The sequence below is a fragment of the Felis catus genome, chromosome A3 (assembly GCF_018350175.1).
Source record: "Felis catus isolate Fca126 chromosome A3, F.catus_Fca126_mat1.0, whole genome shotgun sequence".
NCBI classification, from domain to species: Eukaryota; Metazoa; Chordata; class Mammalia; order Carnivora; family Felidae; genus Felis; species Felis catus.
Window position 1 is genome coordinate 114,082,669 of NC_058370.1, and position 16,170 is coordinate 114,098,838.

The 16,170-nt window shown below is 37.4% G+C and overlaps 1 protein-coding gene across 13 annotated transcripts in view; it reads right to left on the reverse strand.

The window, feature by feature from the left end:
- BIRC6 (baculoviral IAP repeat containing 6) overlaps positions 1-16,170 on the reverse strand; it is a 223,923-nt gene that overhangs the window by 192,692 nt on the left and 15,061 nt on the right. For all 13 annotated transcript variants that reach the window (XM_045054708.1, XM_019827703.3, XM_045054705.1 and 10 more), the window contains exons 2-3: positions 5,379-5,560; positions 2,569-2,706 (exon numbers count right to left, since the gene is read on the reverse strand). In XM_045054708.1, the coding sequence (XP_044910643.1) occupies positions 2,569-2,706; positions 5,379-5,560 (320 nt within the window). The remainder of the gene's footprint in view (positions 1-2,568; positions 2,707-5,378; positions 5,561-16,170) is intronic.

The following is a 16,170-nucleotide window of genomic DNA, read 5'->3' on the forward strand; positions in this document are numbered from 1 at the left end:
GGGTAAAGGTCTATGTACAGACCTCTCAAAATAAACACAGAATGTGAAAATATTTATGAAATATGCAAATGCTCATCAAAAAATATCTACTCCTGAGGAAATCGACAAATTATACACATTGTATTAGTGTCACTATACGGTTGAGACCTAAACATAACTAAATTTTAGTAGTTACTATCACCTAGGAATACATAAAATATTTTTGGAACTTTGTGTCTCTCATTTCTGGGGACAGGGAGAGGGAATCTTCATTTATAAAAAGTAAAAGCATCGTATTCTTGTTGTATCAGTATTAAAGGTTCAGGTATGTACAGAAAGTGTGTATGGAGATGGTGAATAGTCAAAGGGTACGCTGTGCCAATTATCAAACTACAATCTCTCAGCTCCAAATGGACCCTTTATTTCTCTTCCCTATCATGCTAGGGCTAGGACTCTGCAAACTGCATTTCTTCTTTGCCAGCCGGTTTCCTGTCTGTCAGGTTCTGACACAAGGAACACAGGATGGAAACTGGAAAGCACGATGGGGGGGGGGGGGGGGGGGGGGGGGGGGGGGGCGGACGACTTCCCCTTGCTATTCCTTGTCACTACTGTCAACGCTGTTTCAGCACAGGACCTGGTGGCAGCAGTTGATTCTTACAGTCTTCAGCATTTTGTTTTGTTTATTCAGCATTCCCAGAACCAGTCTCACAGAGCTCCTCAGAAAGAGTAACACCAGCCAAGCTGCACCTCTCTTCAGAGATCTGTGTCTCAGCTCCACAAGCTCCAATCCCCAAACTCCTGAGGTACCAGCTGGGCAGCAGCTCCTCCTGAGAAGTGTGAGTCCCAGACCCATAGGGCCTATTCTCTAAGCCTGTATGGGCTGACAGCCCTCATTTCTTGTTCCTCCAGACCAAGGTGAGAGCTGCTTCCTGTAGTTACTATCTGTGTGTTTACTCACGGTTTCCATTTCACTTTTTCAATTCCCAAACACAGGTTAAAATCAATTCTTTATGATAAATTCTCTCTGTTGAAATGCATAGTATGGTTTCTATTTTACTAAATGTCTCATCAATGGAATAAAAGTTAATGTATCATTGTAAATCTATATTAAAAACTCAGTATCAGAAGGATACAGCTGATCTGACGATTAATAGCAAAGATACTCAAGATACATTCTTAAATTTAAAAAGCAAGATACAGGGGCGCCTGGGTGGCTCAGTCGGTTAAGCGTCCGACTTCAACTCAGGTCACAATCTCGCAGTCCGTGAGTTCGAGCCCCGTGTCAGGCTCTGGGCTGATGGCACAGAGCCCGCTTTGGATCCTCTGACCCTCTCTCTCTGCCTCTCCCCCACTCTCAAAAATAGATTAACATTAAAAAAAAAAAAAAGAGGGGCGCCTGGGTGGCTCAGTCAGTTGGGCGTCCGACTTCAGCTCAGGTCACGATCTCGCGGTCCGTGAGTTCGAGCCCCGTGTCAGGCTCTGGGCTGATGGCTCAGAGCCTGGAGCCTGCTTCGGATTCTGTGTCTCCCTCTCTCTCTGCCCCTCCCCCGTTCATGCTCTGCCTCTCTCTGTCTCAAAAATAAATAAACGTTAAAGAAAAAAAATTAAAAAAAAAAAAAAAAGCAAGATACATGCTACAGTCTGAATGTGTGTTTCCCTCAGCAAAATTCATCTGTTGAAATCCTAACCCCCAAGGTGGTGGATGGTATCAGTACTGGTAAGGCCTTTGGGAGGTACTTAAGTCATGAGACTAGAGCCCTCATGAATGGGATTAATGCCTTTATAAAAGAGGCTCCAGAAGGATCCCCTGATCTTTCCAGCATGTCAGGACACAGTGAGAAGGAGCCAAGTATGAACCAAGAAGAACTTCATCAGAAGGCAACCATGCTGCCACCTTGATCTTGCACTTCCCTGCCTTCAGAACTGTGGGCAATAAATTTGTTGTAGATATGCTACCCAACTAGTGGTATTGTTACACAGCCCCAACAGATGACAGTACATCACGACATTTTTGTATAGTTACAACTGTACTTGAGAAAAAAGGTATTTATAAGCACAAAAATTATTTTTAGGAAAACGGTTTTTACTTTCTACCTTACATCCTTTGGTACAGAAATTTTATATGTATCGCATTTATAACTTAGACAAAAAAGAAAAACCAGTAAAATATACCCAAGGATTTAATTCAATGCATCATCTGGCACAGACATACTAGTCACATCACCCCAAGATTATTTCAACAAAAACCCAAATGGCCTCCATTTTCAAATACATATTCCATTTCTCACTGAAGCTCATCACCTGACAAGGAGCTCTCTTTAAGCCTCTCAACCAACATAGAGCCACCAAGCACAGAAGCTTTAGGAACAAAGTTAAGCAAAACAGTTCCCATAACCTGAAGTTAAACCTCAGTAAAAACAGTTTCAACTTGAGGTGACTTATAAACACATTTTTTCCCTAAAGGAGAGGAAAAATCTAGAACTGGAATATTTTCAAGGGGAGATGGAGAGTATGGGAAAGACAGAGAAAGGCAAAAGTATGGAGGTGTGAAATAATCCCAAACAAGGTAATTTTGTTTTAACCTCTTACCTTAGCAACTTTATGGTTTGCTGCAGTCTCATGGGATGTATTTTTTAAACCATCTTTGAGCTGTGTGATGAACAAATCATAACCCTCCGTACTAGAAATATCTACCTTTTCTAAACATGCTGATAAGAGCTGCTGTGCCTAAATTAAAAAAAAAAAAAAAAAAAAAAGATAAACACAGAAAATTAAACACAACAAAAAATGTTACACTCAGATCCTTATTCAAATATTTAATTTGTAATGATTCTAACAAGTACCATACTGCTTTTACTTTTTTAAACAAACTTAATCATATATTGATTTGAAGGGCTGTTAAAAATTAAATGAGATAAAGCAATGTATTCAGTGTAGTATCACAGAATAAAGCTTCAATACATGGGAGCTATTATAAACCACAGCAAGATAAAAAAAAAAAACTGGACAAACTGACACCATGCTCAAAAATGAAAGGTAGGGGCACCTGAATGAATGGTTCTGTCAGTTAAGCACCAACTTCAGCTCAGGTCATGATCTCAGTTCGTGAGTTTGAGCCCTGCAACAGGCTCTGTGCTGTTCATGCCAAGCCCACTTCGGATCCTCTGTCTCCCTCTCTCTCTGCCTGCCTCTGTCTCTCTCTCTCTCTCTCTCTCTCTCTCTCTCTCTCTCAAAAATAAACATTTAAAAATAAAATGAAAGATAAAATTTTAAAGAGATAAATGTAAAATCTTTCAATGAGTTTTAAATACTCAAAGTAAGCAAAACCATAAGAGGGGCATTCACTAAGTCATCAGGTAATATAAAAGAGCCCTCTGTATTGTTACCCACATATTCAAAATGAACTATCTTAACAGAAATGTGTGGTCAACATATGGAAAAGAATACATCCACACTGATCGAACCAAACCTAGGACCCCATACTTCAGTGAAGACAGTGACAAACTAATGTGGTACAGTAAAGGATGCCTGGGATGGTGGAAGGTCTACAAACAATATTATGTGAACAACACAGTTGTAATTATTTAGGTAAATAGAGAGAAATCAGCAAGTGGATGTTAAAGGTCAACAAGGGGAAGAAGGTGGTAAAAGTCAGGTAAATACCTAACATTTCAGTCAGTAGAGAATGAAAAATACTGACTTGAGGATCTATTTCATTATAAATATTCCAATATTTTATTGTAATTCTATAGTTCTTTTTAAAACCTGAACAGTTTGATACCATCTTTCATTGTATTATATCCTTTATTAAGATATCAACCTTAAGTCATCATCTAGTATAAATTCCTCAAATTAAAATGAAAAAATGCTCAATACAACTAAAACTAATTCTCTGTCCAAAAACTGTATTTATTTATTTTTTAAGTTTGGCACAGAGAGAGAGAGAGAGAGAGAGAGAGACCAAGTGGGGAAGAGGCAGAGAGAGAGAGACAATCCCAAGCAGGCTCCACACTTTCAACGCAGAGCCCCATGTGGGACTCAAACTCACACACGGTGAGATCATGAGCCAAGGTGAAACCAGGTTGGATGCTTATCCAACTGAGCCATAGTTGGCTTATCCAAGTGCCCCATCTGTCCAAAAATTTTAGACAAGACCCCAGATCCAGATATTCTGATGACAAAAAGAGGACTACTTTCTTTTTAGAATTCAGACTTCCAGCAACATTCTTTCAATATTAACATATAACTGATAACTGTGATATAACACTAAATATGAAATCTAAGTTGATATATATATATATATATATCGGTATCTTTTTTTAATAGCCTTCCAAAAAGAGAATAAAAACATTCATACTGCACTTTATTTTTACACACTGATACTTTTCATGTCCTAAAAATGGAAAATATGCTGCTATTTTTATAAACTCATTTTATCAACTAATCATATCAATCCACCAAATGCAAAACACTTCATAATTAACAAATTGGTATGAAGACAAAAATGGTACCCTACTTTATTACGGAACACAGCATTATAATCTTTTATATTCTACTTAAGATGATTTAATCCAGTAACTTTGAAAAATGAACATCAATGCACACACAAAATAATTTAAATTAAGGTGGACTTACAAATTAAGTAATGAATATGTAACACTACAGAAAAATACACAGAGCTGAAATTTTAAACTAGGATTGTTAAGAGACATGATACATAGCAAAGATAACTCCTTTCTTTTATATTTTTAAAAAAATAAAGAACTACCTCTTCTTTCTCAGTCTTCTCAGCTTGATGTGACCATGTGACTAAATTCTGGCCAAGGAGATGAGCATGAAAAGGATGTATATGAGAGAGGTTATGAAAGAGATCAAGAAGGAATGAAGGAGAGAGGGAAAATGGAAGGGAAGGAGGGGAGAAAAAGTAGAAACAAAGGGAGAGAAGGAGGGAGGGGTCACACCCCTTCCCTGAGTGCTCCCCTGGCCTTTTGCCCTTCCTTTCGCTATGACTGGGAAATACTAATGAGACTGGGAACAGCTGTCTTGGACTCAGGAGATGGAAGCTAACTGTTGAGGGAAGTAAAGTTACCCCTACCCTTAGCCCTGCACTGTTACTGAAAAAAAAAAAAAAAAAAAGTATTGCTTAAGTCATTGTATTTTGGGATCTCTATCACAATTTAACCTGTACGGTTTACACTTAAATACCACTTCAATAAATGTCAATTAATTACACAGAGGAATTAAACAAACTTGTGATCTAGAAGTCAATTCTTTATTCTATATGTACAAGAAGGGGTACATATATAATGTTGTCAAAGGACAACCTAATTCCATTTAACAAGTAACAGGTCTGAAATTATATTAAGTAGAAAAGTACACTGATACTTATTTCAACTTACCTCTGTAACAGGTAATTCAAGCTGAACCACATCATCCTGCTTTGAAACTGGAGTTTGCAGAGCAGTGTCTAACAACAAGATTCCATTAAGGTCCTTCCTACACCCTACTGCATAATCATCCACAAATATAACTTTATCCACCGCAGATATATACTGACATTTCACCTGTCCACCTGGTTTAGCTGTCAAAAAAACAAAAATTCAACACTTAGGTTTAAAGGCCAATAGTCCATTAAAAATACATGTTTAAATGGAAGCTAAATACAGTATTTAATCCTGGAATGGAAAAAGATTGCTCTAAAGGACATTATTAGAACAACTGATAAACTTGCAATATGTACTATAGCTTAGATAAAAGTATCAACATGAAATTATCAGAACTTAACAGCTATGGAGAATATAATTGTTCTTAGAAATAAACAGGGGCTCCTGGCTGGCTCAGTTGGAAGAGCAGGAGACTCATGATCTCAGGGTCATGAGTTCAAGCCCCACGCTGGGTACAGAGATTAATTAAGTAAATAAAACTTAAAAAAAAAACAAATAAACCTAGAAATAGTAAAGGGTAAAGGGGCACGATATACGCAACGTATTCTCAACAGAGCTGAAGTATGTATATATGTGCGGAAATGACAAGCAAATGTGGTGAAGTATTTAAAATTAAAATTGGTAGAACAGGGTGAAATGTACAGCGAAGTTCTTACCACAAAAGTTTTTGAGGTCTTTTATAGATGAGATAAAATTATGGAAAACTATAACCCAGGTTAACAGAACTAGTAAAGCCTCTAGTTCAATCCTCACCGAGAAAACACCATCAACTACCATTGAAGATCAATGTTTTCTGAAGTTTCTGCTGAATCAGTATCAGAAGGGTATTTTAATGGAGAAAGTCAGTAAATAAACGAACCATAAAATTTCTCAGAATAAGTTACAGTGGAATTTCAAGAAGACTTACAAAAGACAGGACAGATGGGCACAAAGCTTTGAATATAATACTAAATCTTTTTGAAGATAACATCAGTTTCTACACTTAAATTCATAGACTTATTAGATTAATATTAAGTGTTTCTGCTACAAATAGAGTTTCTGTAAAAAAGACTTTGAAGAATGATCGATTGTGAAATTTTTATTCCAACAGAGAAGATATTTCCCTGTGGGCAAGTAATCCTGCCAGTGTATCTCATCCTAAACTCCCACCACAACTCTACAGAACATCCCAGAAACTAGCACTGCTACTGCCTAATGATACAAAAGCAGAAAAATGGAAATAAATCAGGGTCCTAGTCCTCAATCTCCAGAACAACTATAAAGCATGTCATGATCAATGAATATTGGGTTGACATTCTTAATCCCAGATTGTTATAGCTCTTTTGGACTCTAACAGACAGCTTGGAGGCATTACAAAACTGATTAGGAACTAACTCATTACCTACATAAAACAAGACAAAAATTTCTATAGTTCAGTCTCAGAAACAGAGGTTTGAAATACATGTTAGCATACAGGATAATAATCTCTGTAATACAATAAAATAGGAATATGTACCTAGCGATTCTGGTATCTAGGTAAAATGGAAAGAAACACAAATTATAGAAACTCAGAGTAAAATTGGGTAAGAACTTGCAAAGATCATTTCAAATCTTCAAAACTCATTAACAATAATATTTTTTATAAATAAATAAATAATGTTTATTTATTTTTGAGAGAGAAAGAGAGAGAGAGAGAGAGAGAGAGAGAGTGTGTGTGTGTGTGTGTGTGTGAGCAGGGGAGATGCAGAAAGAGAGAGGGAGACACAGAATCCAAAACAGGTTCCAGGCTCTGAGCTGTCAGCACAAAGCCCGACGCAGGGCTCAAACCCACAAACCATGAGATCATGACCTGAGCCGAAGTCAATGCTTAACCAACTGAGCCACCCAGGCATCCTAACCATATTTTTTAAAACTATTCTTTTTTTAAAAGCAATTTTAGGTTTCTAGCAAAGGAAGGTACTTACATTTCCCATATGTGCCCTGCCCCCACACATAACTATAAAATTTTGTAAAACAAACTGCAAATTCTGCTTTACTGTTTTAGAGATGTGCACTTAAGTGACAATTCATAAAAATTGTAATTTTGTTAAAATTCCTCCAGAGAGGTATAAAATGTGAGTAAGATTCTATACCAGAGTTTCCAAATGGGCTTCCACACAACCCTAGAGAATACAATAGAATGTCACTGGAGATTCCTCACCAGATCTTGGCTAAAAAAAAATCAGCACTGTTTTTTGAACTTCTTATATTATCCAATACTAGCACTCAGTCATGCACAGTTACTAAGCAGTCTTGCTGACAATTTCTTCAGGCCAGTATAGCAGCATGGAACAGGACTATGTTCATTCAGATGAGTTCATCGTCAGTTTCTGACCTTAGCTAGGGAAAACCATACGTAAGCAGTGAAGGCTCTACTGCACAGAGGGAAGAAAGTAGAGGGTATTATCAGCCATACTCCATTGAAGGATCTCCTAGCTTACAGACCTCATCTTAATTACATCTGTAAAGGTCCTATTTCCAAATACAATCACAGTCTAAGGATTCATGTAGACATGAATTTTGAGGGAAGATTACTGAACCCACTAAAGACCCTTTTTCTCAATCTTTTACTCAACCTGAAGACTTTACTTTTGAGAGGAAGAGCTTTGTTAATGTAGTCTGACAGCATGCTCAAGATGAGATTTACTGATCTCCCCTAGAAAAGTCTTAGATGGGGTGCACTGGTGGTCAGTCAGTAGAGCATGCAACTCTTGATCTTGGGGTTGTGAGCTCAAGTCCCACATCAAGCTGGCTGCCATCAGCATGGAGCCTGCTTCAGATCTCCTGTCCCCCTCTCTCTGCCCCTCCTTGACTTGTGTTCTCTCAAAAATAAACATTTAAAAAATTTTAAAAATAAAATCTTTTATTTACTTTTTTAAATTTCTAATGTTTATTTATTTTTGAAGGAGATCGAGAGAGCAGGGGAGGAAAGGGGCAGAGAGAGAGGGAGACACAGAATCTGAAGCAGGCTCCAGGCTCTGAGCTGTCAGCACAGAGTGCGAAACGGGGCTCGAACTCACGAACGGTGAGATCATGACCTGAGCCAAAGTCGGACACTTAACCGACTGAGCCACCCAGGTAACCCCTCCAAAAATAAAATCTTTTTTTTTAAAAAGTCCTAGATTTCTGTGAAAGAAAAATATCTTGCAATGGACAAAAGAATACTTTGTGGAACTTTTCAACTTCTTACATGTTTGAACAAGTCTTTTATTGAGCAAGCAACAAGACAAAGGACAGAAATTCTCTAGTTTCAGTTAAAAATGAAATCCATGTAAATTTAAGTCTGACCCAAAACTGAGCATTTGTACAACAACAACAAAAATGAGGACAGGTTTCACAACAAGGTAAATTCAACATTTATTTTTGGTTATAACAATTTTAAGCACAGGAAGGTCCATAAAAGAGACCAAGAAACCAAGAAACCTATACCTGAGCTTGACTGTGTCATTCAGTGAGAAAACATGTTTTCAAAGTCCTGTCGAGTATCATGTCTTGAGTTATACTTTTATTCATGTTGCTTCAGTTAATGATTTTACCAGCACTACTATTCAACACTCAATATATTTTAACGTTAGCAATAACACTGATACTTAGAACAATTGGTAAATTGTATCTCCCAAGACTACCTTTAAAAAAATCCCAGGGCACCTGGGTGGCTCAGCGGGTTAAGCATCTAACATCAGCTCAGGTCACGATCCCACGGTTCATGAGTTCGAGCCCCATATCGGGCTCTCTGCTGCTAAGCGCGGAACCCACTTGGGATCCTCTCTCTCTCTCTCTCTCTCTCAAAATAAATAAATAAACATTAAAAAAAAAAACACCTTAAATCCCATTTTGGCATAAACCATTTATTTCATTTACCCTATGAGTTTAAAATATGTGAAAATAAATCACTCAAATAAATTACTCAAATTGCTTAACTAATGGTTGTTATGTTTTCAAAAAAATTGGCTAGAAAGTCATTGTTGGTTTTTATTTATTTTTTATTTGAGAGAGAAACAGCAGGGAAGAGGGGCAGAGGGAGAGAGAGAGAATCTTAAGCAAGGTACACACTCAACACGGAGCCCAACACTGGGCTCAATCTCAGAATGGTGGGATCATGACCTGGGCCAAAATCAAAAGTTGGATGCTCAAGTGACTGAGCCACATAGGCAACCCCATTTCTGGTTTTTAAAAAGAAGGAAAAAACACTGACACATACCCCATACCACACACTGCATCTTTTTAGAATTCTGTATAGAAGCTACTTGTAAAATGACTTTTAAGCCTAAGTTAAAAAAAAAATTCAGGTAGGAAATTTTAATACAGGAAAAACTCAAATTCCTCCATCTACACCAGAGATCAGTAAACTTCTGGTGAAAAGGGTCATATTAGTAAATATTTTAGGGTTCACAAGACACAGGGTCTCTCTCACAATTACTCACCTCTGCCCCTTAGTGCAAAAGCAGCCATAGCCAACACTTTATTTACAAAATTAGGAGACAGCCCAAGAGCTATAAGGGTTTGCAGACCTCTAAAATTGACTCCAATGCCTTGCATTAGTGCAGATATTCTTTTTGGGCAGGGGAAACTTCACAAAAAAACAAGTTAAAATTCACAGTCAAACAACACAATAAACTGCTAAAAACTAACAAAGAAAAATCTTGAAAGCAACCAGAGAAAAAGGACACATTATTTGCATGGAAGTAATATATTTACCATTAAAAACCACAGGGTTCATTAGGAAGTGGACCATTTTTTAAGTACTAGGGAAAAAGAAATTCCATATCAACAAAAATATCCACCAAGAATAAAGGTTAAAAAAAAAAAGAAGAAGAAAGGTGAAATGCATTCTTCAATGAAGGAATACTGAAGAGAAATTTTGCCAGCAAAGCTACTCAAAAAGAACTGTAAAAGAAGTTAATCAAATAAAAGAAAAATCATTTCAGAAGAAAACTTAAGAGTATCAGAAATGAGGGAATACCAACAGAAATGGTAACTATCAGGACACCAAGGTGGCTCAGTCAGTGAAGCATCTGACTCACGATTTTGGCTCAGGTCATGATCTCACAATTCATGAGATCAAGCCCCATGTTAGGCTCTGTGCTCATAGCACAGAGATACTATCTCTCCCTCTCTCTCTGCCCCTCCTCCACTCACGCCAGGTCTCTCTCTCTCTCTCTCTCTCAAAATACACTTAAGAGAAAAAAAGAAACGGTAAGTATCTGGGTAAATATAACCAGTGGTTTTTTGTCTCAGTTCTTTAAAATATTTTTTAAATATTTTTAACGTTTATTTATTTTTGAGAGACACACACAAAGAATGCAAGCAGGGGAGGAGCAGAGACAGAAGACACAGAATCCGAAGCAGGATCCAGGCTCCGAGCTATCAGCACGGAGCATGATACAGGGCTCAAACTCACAAACCATGAGATCATGACCTGAGCTGAAGTCAGACGCTTAACCAACTGAGCCACCCAGGCGTCCCTAAAATATTTTTGACAATTGGAGCACACCTAGGTGGCTCAGTGAGTTGAGTGTCCAACTTCAGCTCAGGTCATGATCTCACAGTTCGTGGGTTCGAGCCCCATATCGGGTTCCATGCTGACAGCTCAGAGCCTGGAGCCTACTTCGGATTCTGTGTCTCCCTCTCTCTCTGCCCCTCCCCAACTCATGCTGTCTTTCTTGCTCTCAAAAATAAACATTAAGTATATATACACACGTATATTTAATTATTTAACAATTACGTTAAATAATATAATTAAATAGTAAAAAATTAAATATACACACACACACATATATACACACATATGTATGTATATGTCAAACATATACAGGGGCGCCTGGGCGGCTCAGTCGGTTAAGCGTCTGACTTCAGCTCAGGTCATGATCTCTCAGTTTGTGAGTTCAAGCCCCACATCAGGCTCTGCAGTGACAGCTCAAAATCTGGAGCCTGCTTCAGATTCTCTCTGCCCCTCCCCTGCTCATGCTCTGTCTCTCTCAAAAATAAATAAACGTTAAAAAAAATTTTTTTTAATAAAAACTAAAAGAGGGAGAGCACAATATGGTAAAAAGGTGGTAAAGTGGTGCTTAAAGTGGTAAAGTACTGATTCTAAATAGATTGTGAAAAGCATATATATTGTAATACTTCAAGTAACTACAAAAAATATATATAAATAATTACAGTAAAAACAAACAAAAAACAACACATAAGTTAAAACAAAATAATTAAAAGTATCAAATGACCAGGGGTACTTGGCTGGCTCAGTCAGAGAGAGTGAGTCTCTCCCTCTTCCTCCCTCCAAAAAAAATTAAAAAAAAAAAAAAAAAAAAACTAGAAAAAGAAAAGATAAGCACAAAATAAACAACAACAAAAAAAATAGTAATGATAGGAGCAGAAATCAATAAAAGTGAAAATACAAAAATAGAGAAAATCAACGCAAAGTATTCTTTGAAAAGATCGATAAAATTGGTAAATCTCTAGGCAAAGTTGGCAAAGAAAAAAAAAGACACAAATTACCAATAATATCAAGAATGAAAGAGAACTAATACACTATAGATCCTGCAACCATTAAAAAATAATAAGAGAATACTATGAACACTATGCACATAAATTTCACAACTTAGGTTGTCAAATAAATCTGAAAAGTCAGACTGTCAAAATAAATAAACTTGATACTACAAATTTAAAAAGGTAATTGGGGAATAATAAAGGCAGAGCTACACATATAAATTTGAAAGTACAGATGAAATATACCAATTCCTTGAAACCACCAACTATCAAAACATCTCAAATGAAATAATCTAAATTAAGGAAATTGAATTCATAGTTACAAATCTTCCAGACAAATCTCCAGGCCTACCTGACTTCACTGAATTTTATTAAACATGTAAGAAGTAATACCAATTCTACACAATCCTCCTCTAAGAAAAATAAGGAATACTTCCAAATTCATTTTACGAGACCAGCATTAACCTGATGCCAAATCTAGAAAAAGCACAAAAACTACATTACCATTATCCATCATGTATATCAATGCAAAAATCATCCACAAAAGAAAAGCAAATAGAATTTGACAAATATAAAAATATAATAACATGCCAGGACCAAGTAGAGCTATCCAAGGAATACAAAACTGGCTCAATATTCAAAACCAACCAATTTAAGCTACCATATTAATAGCTTAAAGAAGAAAAACTGCATCAAGTCAGTAGATGCATTTGGCAAAATACAACATCCTTTCATGATTTAAAAAAAAAAAAAAAAAAAACAAACCTCAGGAAATTAGAAATGAAAGGGAATTTGCTCAACCTGATGAAGGACAGCTACAAAAATCCTACCACTATCAACATACTTAATGGTAAAACACTGAATACTCTCCCCCTAAGATCAGGAGCAAGGCAAGGATGCAAACTCACACCACTCCTACTCAGTATCATACGGCAAGATCTAGCCACTGCAATAAGAAATGCTTAGATTTAAAAGCCCCACAGGAGCGCCTGGGTGGCTCAGTCGGTTGGGCGTCCGACTTCGGCTCAGGTCATGATCTTGCGGTCCTTGAGTTCGAGGCCTGCGTCAGGCTCTGTGCTGACAGCTCAGAGCCTGGAGCCTGTTTCAGATTCTGTGTCCCCCTCTCTCTCTGACCCTCCTCCGTTCATGATCTGTCTCTCTCTGTCTCAAAAATAAATAAACGTTAAAAAAAAATTTAAAAAAAAAAGCCACAGAGATTAAAAAGGAACGAATGACACTGTCCCTACTCACAGACAACATGATTAACCTATCCAGGAAATCAAAAAACAAAAGCAAAACTCCTAGGGGTGCTTGGGTGATTCAGTTAGGAGTCCGACTCTTGATTTTGGCTCAGGTCATGATCTCTCAGTCCTGAGATCAAACCCCAAGTCAGGCTCTGCACTGAGCATGGAGCCTGCTTAGGACTCTCTCTCTCCCTCTGTCCCTCTCCCTCACTTTCATGTTCTCTGTCTCCCTAAAATAAATAAATGGGGGGAGGTGGGGAAGAGGGGAAAATGGGTGATAGGCACTCATAAGGGCACTTGTTGAGATGAGCACTGGGTATCGTATGTAAGTGATAAACCACAGGAATCTACCCAAAAACCAAGAGGACACTTTACACACTGTGTGTGAGCCAATCTGACAATAAATCATATTAAAAATTAACTAATTAATTAATTAATTAATTTGAAACTTCTAGAGCTACAGTCAGATAAGCGTCCAACTTCAGTTCAGGTCATGATCTCACGGTTGGTGGGTTTGAGCCCTGTGTTGGGCTCTGCGCTGACAGCCTAGAGCCTGGAGCCTGTTTCAAATTCTGCGTCTCCCCCTCTCTCTGTCCCTCCCCTACTCACAATGTGTCTCTGTCTCTCAAAAATAAAAATGTTAAAGAAATAAAATTAAATTAAAAAATAAAAAAAACTCCTAGAGCTAATGAGTTTAGCAAGGTTACAGTAAACAAAATCAATACACAAAAACCAATCAATTGTATTTCCATATACTAGCAATGATCAATCAGAAGCTGAAATTTACAGAAAACAGTAACAGTTTATGACAGCTTTAAAATCATAAAATAGGGGCACCTGGGTGGCTAAGTCAGTTAAGCATCCAACTCTTGATTTCACTCTCTCTCTCAAAATAAGCAAACAAAATACAGTATAACAAGAAAGTGTGGTGGTGGCAAATGGATAGAATCTATGGAACAGGAGAGAATCCAAAGACAGACCCACAGAAACATGGCCATTTGATTTTTTTAATTATTTTTAATTGTGGTAAATTAACATAAAATTTAGCATTTTAACTTTTTGTTTATTTATGTTTACTTATGTACTTGTGTTTATTTTTGAGAGAGACAGACAGACATAGTGAGAGCAGGGGAGAGGCAGAGAGAGGGAGACCCAGAATCTGAACAGGCTTCAGCTCTGAGCTCTCAGCACAGAGCCTGATGCAGGGCTCGAACTCACAAACCGTGAGATCATGACCTAAGCTGAAGTCAGATGCTTAACCGACTGAGCCACCCAGGCGCCCCATCATTTTAACCATTTTTACGTATACAGTTGAGTGGCATTAAGTACATTCACACTGTTGTGCAACCATCATCACCATCCACCCACAGAGCTCTTCTCATCTTGCAAAACTTAAGCTCCATAACCATTAGACACTAACTCCTCCTTCCCACTTCCATACTCCCAGTGCTCAGCAATCAATCACTATTCTACTTTCTGTTTCTATGAAATTGACTGCTCTAAGTACCACATATAAGTGGAGTCACATGGTATCTGTCCTTTTGTGACTGGCTTATTTCAATAAGCATAATGTCTTCAGTTCATCCATGTTGCAGTATATGTCAAAATTTCCTTCCTTTCTAATATTCCATTGTATATACACACCATACTTTGTTTATTCCTACATCCATCAATGGACACTTGGGTAGCTTCTGCTTTTTGACTACTGGGAATAATGCTGCTATGAACATGATGTACAAATATTCCTTCAAGACCCTTTCAATTCTTTTGGATGTGAAATTGTGATATCATAATTTTATTTTCAATTGTTTGAGGAACCACCATACTGTTTTTCCTAACAGCTGCACTATTTTATATTCCCACCAAGAGCGTACAATACAAGGGTTCCAATTCTCCGCATTCTCACCAACACATTATTATTTTTTATAACAGCCATTTTAGTGGGTGGGAAGTGCTATTGCCTCATAGTTTTAATTTATATTTCCCAAACATTAGTGATGTTGAATATCTGTGTGTGCTTGTTGGTCCGCTGTATTTCTTCTCTAGAGAAATATCTTCAAGCATTTTGCTCACTCTTTAATCAGGTTGTTTTTTGTTGTTGTTGAGATGTCAAAGTTTTCTATATTCTAGATATTAATTCTCTATATATACCTGGATATGTGACTTACAAATACTTTCTCATATTCTGCGGTTTGATAGGGCCCCTTTATGCACAAAAATTTTTCTTGATAGGGTCCTTCATGCACAAAAAATTTTCATTTTAATGAAGTCTAACCTGTCTATTTTTTCTTTGGTTGCCTGTGCCTTTGATGTTATATCCCCAAAATCACTGCCAAATCTAGATTCATGTAGCTTCCCTCTTTGCATTGTTCTAAGAGCTTTACAGTTGTCACTGTTACTTTTAAGGGTCCAACTTCATTCTTTTGCATGTGGATATCCAAGTTTTCTCAGCACCATTTCTTGAAGAGATTGTCCTTTCCCCCACTGAATGGTGCTGGCCTTCTTGTTGAAAATCAGTTACCACGTATGTGAGGGCTTACTTCTGGGCTCTCTATTCCACCAGTCCTTATGTCTGTCTATGCCAGTACCACATTGTTTTGACTACTGTAACACTGTAGTAAATTCTGAAATCAGTGAGTCCTCAACTTTGTTCTTTTTCAAGAATGCTTTAGCTATCTGGGAGTCCCTTGAGATTTCACATGAATTTTAAGATGGGTTTTTCTATTTCTGGAGATTTTGATATCTTGGAGATTTTGATAGAAATTGCAATGAATCTGTAAATCACTTTGGGTAGTATTGACTTTTTAACAATATACAGACAAAACCAAGCACTTATAAGATTCAGAATAGTGGAACTCATTTTTAATGGAAATGCATAATGGCACAGCCACACTGGTTTGACTATTTCTTATAAGATTAAACATACACTTACCAAATGGCCCCGGAATCCCACTTCTATGTATTTACCCTACAGACATAAAATCTTACATTCACAT